At 41.1% G+C, this 8,280-nt stretch overlaps 1 protein-coding gene across 1 annotated transcript in view; it reads left to right on the top strand.

Annotated features, from left to right (window-relative positions):
- Positions 1–4,808, top strand: part of LOC107295196 (platelet-activating factor acetylhydrolase IB subunit alpha-like) — a 5,697-nt gene extending 889 nt beyond the window's left edge. Inside the window, exon 3 of the mRNA XM_015824501.1 lies at positions 4,578–4,808. Coding sequence (XP_015679987.1) covers positions 4,578–4,651 — 74 coding nt within the window. The 3' untranslated portion in view covers positions 4,652–4,808. The remainder of the gene's footprint in view (positions 1–4,577) is intronic.
- The last annotated feature ends 3,472 nt before the right edge of the window (positions 4,809–8,280 follow it).

Raw genomic sequence — 8,280 nt, 5'->3', positions numbered from 1 at the left:
AGAGACAGAGACAGAGACTGAGAGACTCCTTGCCTTGCTCTGTGACTGGGCTTGTATGTTGAACGCATCACACCTCAACCAAAAAACCCAGTCAACAAATGCCCATCAAGTCAACTTGCCTCCATCAACAATAAATAAGTAGCTCGTGCAAGGAAATTCCAGTTATTTCTTTAATCCTCTCCATACACATAAATCATGGTTCCCACCCCTGCCCCCTTTCTGCTTCTCTTAATAGTCTTCCCCCCCCCCCCTCATTCTGCATGCTTGTAGAAAGCACTGCTCTTACTGATCATAACTTCAGTCAGTCTTTATTTTTTCCTGGTTGTTGATCAGTCGCTAAGTTGTGTCCAGCTCCTTGCGACCCCATGGATTATAGCCGTGGTGGCGAACCTATGGCATGCGTGCCACTGGTGACATGCAGAGCCCTCTCTGTGGGCACTCGCCCCAGTCTTAGGCCTTCAGCTGGGTTTTATAAAACCTTTTCGCTTTAGGCCTCCGCCGCCGTGTGCAAAAAAAAAAAGTTCAATCAATCAATCAAATTTGCAGATGACACCAAGCTGGCAGGAATAGCCAACGCTCCAGAAGACAGGCTTAGGATACAGGAGGATCTGGACAGACTTGAACACTGGGCGCTATCTAACAAAATGAAATTCAATCATGAAAAAAGCAAGGTTCTACATTTAGGCAAGAAAACCCAAATGTACAGGTATAATATAGGGGGTACCTTGCTCAATAGTAGTAACTGTGAGAGGGACCTCGGAGTCCTAGTGGACAATCACTTAAATATGAGCCAGCAGTGTGCTGCAGCTGCCAAAAAGGCCAACACAGTGCTGGGCTGCATTAACAGAGGGATAGAATCAAGATCATGTGAAGTGTTAATACCACTTTACAATGTCTTAGTAAGGCCACACTTGGAATACTGCATCCAGTTTTGGTCACCACGATGTAAAAAAGATGTTGAGACTCTAGAAAGAGTACAGAGAAGAGCAACAAAGATGATTAGGGGACTCGAGGCCAAAGCATATAAGGAAAGGCTGCTGGAATTGGGTATGTCTAGTTTAATGAAGAGAAGGACGAGGGGGGACATGATAGCAGTATTTCAGTATCTCAGGGGCTGCCACAAAGAAGAGGGAGTCAAGCTATTCCCCAATGCACCTGAAGGCAGGACTAGAAGCAACGGATGGAAACTAATCAAGGAGAGAAGCAACCTAGAACTAAGGAGAAACTTCCTGACAGTTAGAACAATTAACCAGTGGAACAACCTGCCTCCAGAAGCGGTGAATGCTCCAACACTGGAAGTTTTTAAGAAGAGACTGGACAGCCATTTGTCTGTAATGGTATAGGGTTTCCTGCCTGAGCAGGGGGTTGGACTAGATGACCTCCAGGGTCCCTTCCAACTTTATTATTATTATTATTATTATTATTATTATTATTATTATTATTATTATTATTATTATTATTATTATTATTATTATTATTATTATTATTATTATTATTATTATTATTAAACTTCTCGCGGGGAAAAAAACATCTCGCAAAGTTGGTATTGGTTGATTGAACTTTTTAGTCCCACCCAGTCTGCCGTTACCACCGCAGCCACGCTCACCCAATGGGCCACACCCACCCGGCACACGATGATACATAAGTGGGTTTTGGGTTGCAGTTTGGGCACTCAGTCTCTAAAAGCTTCGCCATTACTGGATTATAGCATGCCAGACACAGACAGACAGACAGACACACACACACACACAAATCCTCCACTGTCTCCCTGAATCTGCCCAAACTCATTGCCCACTGCATCAGTGACACCATCTAACCATCTCATCCTCTTCCATCTTTCCCAACATCAGGGGTCTTTTCCAATGAGTCCTCATTTGGTAGCCAAAGTATCTGAGCTTCATTTCCCCCCCTCAATCAATTGATTAATTCTTCTTATAGAACATGTATTTTAGTAACCTTCTCCAAACTAAAATTTGAAGTTATTCTGTCAGTATTCGACTTTCATAGTTGCACATAACCGCAAATGAAAAAGCATCACTACTGCTATTCTGATCTTTGATGTTACTGAAATCCTCTTAATTCTTCAGGATACTTCCCACTGCTTTCCTTCCAAGGAGGAACAAAACTATTTCCCTTTCTTGATATGAAGTTAAGAGACCAAACTTACATAATCTCTAGACTACACATTCTTTTTTTTTTTAATCAAATTTTTATTAATTTTTTAAATGAACAAATAGATACAATTATGGCATACATTAATAAAAAAAAATAAAAAACATAAAAACCTCATATTCCAAGACTACACATTCTTGTTTCAGAACTGTTGACAGAAATCCACTTTGCTTCCAACCAGCAAAGTCAATTGAGGAAGCCAGATTTGCTTAATAACCATGTGATTCACTTAACAACTCACATGATTTACTTAACAGCTGCAGTAGAACGGTTCTGAATTCAGGCCCAGTCATGTGATGACTTACCCAACAACCACATCATTTAGCAAATGCAGATCGGTCCCATAAGTCCAGAACTACCCGTACAGCTACTATTATTTTTCTAGGTTTAACCGGTATATTTGACACCAGTAACGTGTGATTTGTTTCACAATTTGTTCCTGGAAATATCTCGACTTCTTTCAGATTCTGGATATCAGCTTCATTCTTGGAACAGCTTCTTTCTAGCAGTATTGTTCGAAATGTTCTGGTCATAGGAGACACGCTCAAAGAGTTGGACCATTTTCCATTTTGAGGATTCTGAGCTCAAAGCAAAGCTCTTACATTTCAAGGCTTTGTTGCGAAGGAACACGGCTGGCCTGGAACACTTGATGGCATTGTGACTGGGCTTTTTTTGTTCCGAGCATGAACTAAAACATGTTTCCTGTTTGTTTGTACCTCTGCTTCAGAGAATAATTGCTTTTTCTGTCTGTCCCAGCCCAATCTTTGTTCTCAGAGCATGTGGGAGCACATTCTGCATGTTTGCCAGCCACGGCTAGCTTGCTATGTTAGCTAGTACAAATGTTACAGTCAGGTGGTGGGGACAGAAGGGATTTAAGACCTACATTTTGCCTTTTGTAGCTTGCTGCCTGGCTCTAGAAGGGCTGGATGCTTAGCAATTTGTTCTTACACTGTCTTGAACTAATTTAAGTCTAAATCTAACTAAGAGAAGGACTAAGGGTGACACGATAGCACTGTTCCATACTTGAGGGCCTGCCACAAAGAAGAGGGGAGTCAACTTATTCTCCAAAGCACCTGAAGGCAGGACAAGAAGCAAAGGATGGAAACTAATCAAGGAGAGAAGCAACCTGGAACTAAGGAGAAACTTCCTAAGAGTGAGAACAATTAATCAGTGGAACGGCTTCACCTTCAGAAGTTGTGTGTGCTCCAACCCTGGAGGTTTTAAAGAAGAGACAGCCATATGTCTGGAATGGTATACGGTCTCCTCCTTGAGCAGGGAGGTGGCCTAGAAGACCTCCAAGGTCCCTTCCAACTCTACCCTGTATCTGGTACCCTTTCTTGCTGCCCATAGCATCATCATCATCACCATCACAATAACAACAGTGATAATGATAGAGTTGGAAGAGACTTTGGAGGTGTTCTACTCCAATCCCCTGCTCAGTCAGGAAACCCTATACCATTTCAGACAAATGGCTGTCCAGTCTCTTCTTAAAAACATCCAGTGTTGGAGCATCCAGAACTTCTGGAGGCAGGTTGTTCCACAGTATTGGAACATTCCTCTTGGAATACTGTACATCTAGCAGACGGGTGTTTCATCTCCAGAAGTCTTAAGGCTGGAAGGGAAACAGTTCCTGGGAGGAAGCAAAGGAGGCCTGTCTATATCTCTTGCTTAAGAAAAGGGATTTTAACTGTTGGGAACCATGATGGGAGTTTAAAGAGTCATGCAAGAAGCTTGTATTGGCATCAGCATTGTGCGTGCTCATATTCCATTTGTTTGATTTGTGGCATTTAATACATAAATTGGCAGTAGCGTCCGCAGTCCAAAGAACCTTACAATAAATTAAACACGCATGGCAGTCTTCAGACTCCTTACTAAATTGCTTGGGGTCCACCACAGAGCTTGTAAGAGCTGGTCAAAACCTAAACAGAAGATCCCTGAGTTCTCACTTGTTCTTGTTGACTAAATTTAAATGGAGCATATAAATTCTGCTTTGTTGGTAAAACACATGGCCTTCACCTAATGGGTTGACTTTAAATCTCTAAACTTGGAAGTGAAGAAATACTTGGCATGGGAAGTGGGGGACCATTTCTCAACCTGAGCCACTTTTAAGATGTGTGAACTTCAACTCCCAGAAGTCCACAGCCAGCGTGCTTTAGGATGTTACTTGTTATTAATTTAATGAAACATTGACTAACGTTTTACGTAAGAATTGACAGTATTTCATTTCATTCAGTAGTTTTTTTTTAAATTGGCTTACCTAATCCTGATGTCGTGCAGGTATGAGGCGTTGGAATTGTACCCGTAGTTCAAGTGATATTAGTTCATAAACTTTTTAGTTCAATTTCAATAGAATTATTCGATGCACACTAGCTTTTCCCCCCCTTTTTTTCCTCTCTTCCTTGCAGATTTCCACAAGACAGCGCCCTATGTGGTCACCGGCAGCGTAGATCAAACAGTAAAAGTGTGGGAGTGCCGTTGATTGGATTTACATCTGACCCCTCCCCTCCCCTTCCTGTCCCTCTGGATGCACTCGGATACCATGGTTACCCATTGAGCTCTGTTTAAAATAAATATTGTCCTTTCATGTAAATTATTCTGGATGTAGATTGAGCTTATTAAATGTTACACACAAAGTATTCATGCATGGTGAATCCAAATTGTATACTGTAAATTTACATACGTTGTCTAGAAGTACCATAGGTTTAAGAATTTGGGCTGGCATTGGTCACATCAGACCTAAGAAGGCAGAAGCTGGTTGGTTGAATTAGGGGCACTTCAACTGGTGACAGCAAAATCATTCTGTACTGGATAAGCTGAATCCCCGACTCTACTGTCGGTGGTGCCTATTTACTAAGTGACTCATAACGGGGTTCTTTTTTGGGCCGGGGCGGGCGGGAGGGTTATTTCAGAAACACGTATCTCTGTAACATCACTTAAGTATGCTTAAGAAATCTAAAGATACTAGATTTAAAACAAAGCTGCAACTTAGAATCTTAAATGTAATTAATGGAAACAAATAAAATTTCTTGTTTTTTTCTCCCCCTGTCATGGTATTTGCCAAATCAATAGGGTATATTTCTGTTTTGGTTTCCTATCACGTTTAAACAAAAAGAAGAAGAAGGGGGAAAAAAGCAAAAAGTTATAGTATGTTCATACTACCAAGCTGCAAAATAGGAAGAGAAACCTTGGTATGATGTGTGTGTACTCCCCCCACCCCCCCCACCCCAAAATTTGGTTGTCGGACATCCTTGCGTTCTAACATTTGACGCTTCACGCAAAACCCGTTGTAGGAGGCTGGAAGTCTTGGTCTTCCTTCACTATCACTTGGAGCAGTTAAGAGGTGAATCTTCCCCCCCAGTTGACTCCCGAGGGTTCAGCCATGCTGTCTCTCGGTTGGTTTTGATTATGGTTTCAGGTTTGTGCAACACCAACAGTAGGGAAAAGCCATCACCTCTCTTCCCCTTCTTCCAAACCCCCCCCCCCCCAAGCTGCTGGATGTTTATTAAGTGGGACAGTTCTGCACTCCCTTCCTTTTCCAGTTAGTAACTCCTCAAAGCAAGCAGTCCCAGATTTCCGAATGTTTTGTGGAGAACGTAGCAAGCTCTTAAGAGTACTACAAAAATTCCTGTTACAGCAAATGAAGAAGAGTTATATGCTGATTGATACCTTGCAAGTTTCTAGGTCAGTGTTTCTCAACCTTAGCCATTTTAAGATGAGTGGACTTCAACTCCCAGAATTCCCAGTCATCTTAAAGCGACTAAGGTTGAGAAACACTGCTCTCGATCATTTCATAACCACGTTTTGTTCCTTAATGCCACTCCACGCACCCCTAAACCTATTCTTCTTAAGGAAATGCAGGCCGCAGTCCTATTTCAATATGGAAAATTCGAAGAAAAGTCCTAAATTGTCCCTAATGCCGATCGTCTCCTAGTAAATGTACTTACCCCATTTGTCAGCACCAAAAAATCTAATCTTAACTAATCAGGCATATCTTTTTCTACCCCCAAATCCACTTCAGATGAATGTAGCATGCTGCCAATCAGACCTATTTTAAGAGAAAAGGGTTATTTGCTTTTATTTTGTTCTATGACTTATTTAACAAACAAACAAAAAGCAAAAAGTCTCCTTGTAAACAACAAGTAAGAGAAACACATTTTGGGAGGATTGAAATGCATGCCAAGAGAAAGAAGATTCCATCACAAACATTGGTTCACCCCACCGATTTTTTTTTGTATGTATGTGTGTGTGTTGAGGGTATTTGGGTTTCTTATCCAGGAACTAGGAGACCAAAGGTAGTTTGAGGGTAGAGGCTGGATGTTATCCTGTCATTTTGTGGTCAGCAAGAACTTTCCGCTAGTAGACCTTGGATATTGGAGGTTTTCTACTTTAAAGCGATGATTTTGGGGGGTTTTTTTGAACGTGTAAACAATTCCTGCTAACAGCTGGAAAATATTTCTTGGCCAGATGTAGTGACTCTAATGTTTTTTTTTTCAAGTGGAAGTAAACATATTAGCATAATCAGTAAAACAAGGGTACCTTACTAATGGGAGCTTACCACTGTTGCTTTTTTCTACTGAAACAGCAAACAGCGATTGAGGCAAAATGTTTTTCTTCAATTAATTTGGGGAGAAAGGCACTTGCAAATTTGCCCCTTAATTAATAGTCCATCGTCAGCAAGCGTTCTCAGGGATGGTTGTGGGTTTAACTAGTTAACTAGCCCCGTTTTCAACACAAAACCAAATGGGAAAAAAATTCACTGTTGAAGCATTTGGTCATTCAAGCATGGGCAAAGTGGCTACAAAGCGCCAGATTTCTCTACGGACGGTTCTGTCTGTTGAGTTGCAGGCAGTTTTTCCTTGAACTATTCCAGAACTGCAAGAGCTGAGACTGTCCAAAAAATGTCCTAGATCCATCTTTTTTTTTTTTTTTTTTGGTTCTTTCACCTGAAAAAAGTACAAACTTTTTTTTCCCCTCCTTTGGTGATTGGAACACAACCCAAAAACTTAAGTCGGGGTGTCCAGCCTTGGCAACCTTTAAGATCTGTGGACTTCCAATTCCCAGAATTCTCTAGCCAACATATTTCTTGGCCAGATGGCTGGCTCGGGAAATCTGGGAGTTGAAGTCCACAGGTCTTAAAAGTTGCCAAGGTTGGACACCCCAACTCAAGTCTTGGAGCAATCTGCACTTTACACTTTTTTTTTTGTTTGAAAAGCCGTCCTACTTTTGTGTGTGGTGTGACCAATGATGTGCCCAGAGCACTAATAATGAAAAATTAAAAAAAAAAAACAACCCACAAAATACTAGTTGCTAGCAAGTTGTCAAGAGCTGTGGAGCACTGTAGTATTTTGAAAGCTTTGGCGATTGCTTCACTGCCCCTTACCCTGATCCCCGAAACCCCTTCCCAGGTCTGTTCTGTCTGCTGCTCTTTCTGTTTGCCTCTTACCTTTCTTTCTGTCAGTCGAAGAGTTGGTCAAATCATTCTTAAATGGCCTTTTCTCGTCGTCCCCCCCCTTTGCCTGTTCCCCTGACTCCACAACCCGATCCATTGAAAGCTATTTAAAATGATAATATTTTGCGCTGGGTTTCACTCACAGTTGTGGCTTGAAAATCCTGAAATGCAGTTTGGAATGTAAAATGGACCGAATTTGTGTGTGGAGAGAACGACTTCTCCATTTATGATTTCACAGTTATGTATTTTTAAAAAATGCCCAAGGTACTAGCTACTACAAATCTCCATTGATGATGGTATATAAAGTTAGCAAAAGTGATCGGGGAGGAAATAGGATAAAGCTGATAAATGTGGAACTGGATTTCGCAAGTCACAGCTGGATATTAAGTCGGTTCCCCTTCCTTTTTTTTTTTTTTCCTTCCTTCTCTGTCCTTGTAAATTGCTTTCTTGTCCTAAGCACATCTTTTTGAATTTTTCCAAAGTTTTTTTCTGGAAGTAATTAGCAAAAATTGTCCATGTTTTAGAAGTTTGATCCTGACACTGACAAGAAGACACGAGTCTTTTTTTTTTTTTTTTTTAAATCCAGTAAGAGCGATATAGAAATTGCTATTGGAGAACGTTTTTCCTCACCCCCAGAATGTAGGAGTTAACTGAAGATA

Source organism: Protobothrops mucrosquamatus, unplaced genomic scaffold (genome assembly GCF_001527695.2).
Source record: "Protobothrops mucrosquamatus isolate PMUCROS unplaced genomic scaffold, P.Mucros_1.0 scaffold2259, whole genome shotgun sequence".
NCBI lineage: Eukaryota > Metazoa > Chordata > Lepidosauria > Squamata > Viperidae > Protobothrops > Protobothrops mucrosquamatus.
This window is presented reverse-complemented; position numbering and strand designations above follow the sequence as displayed.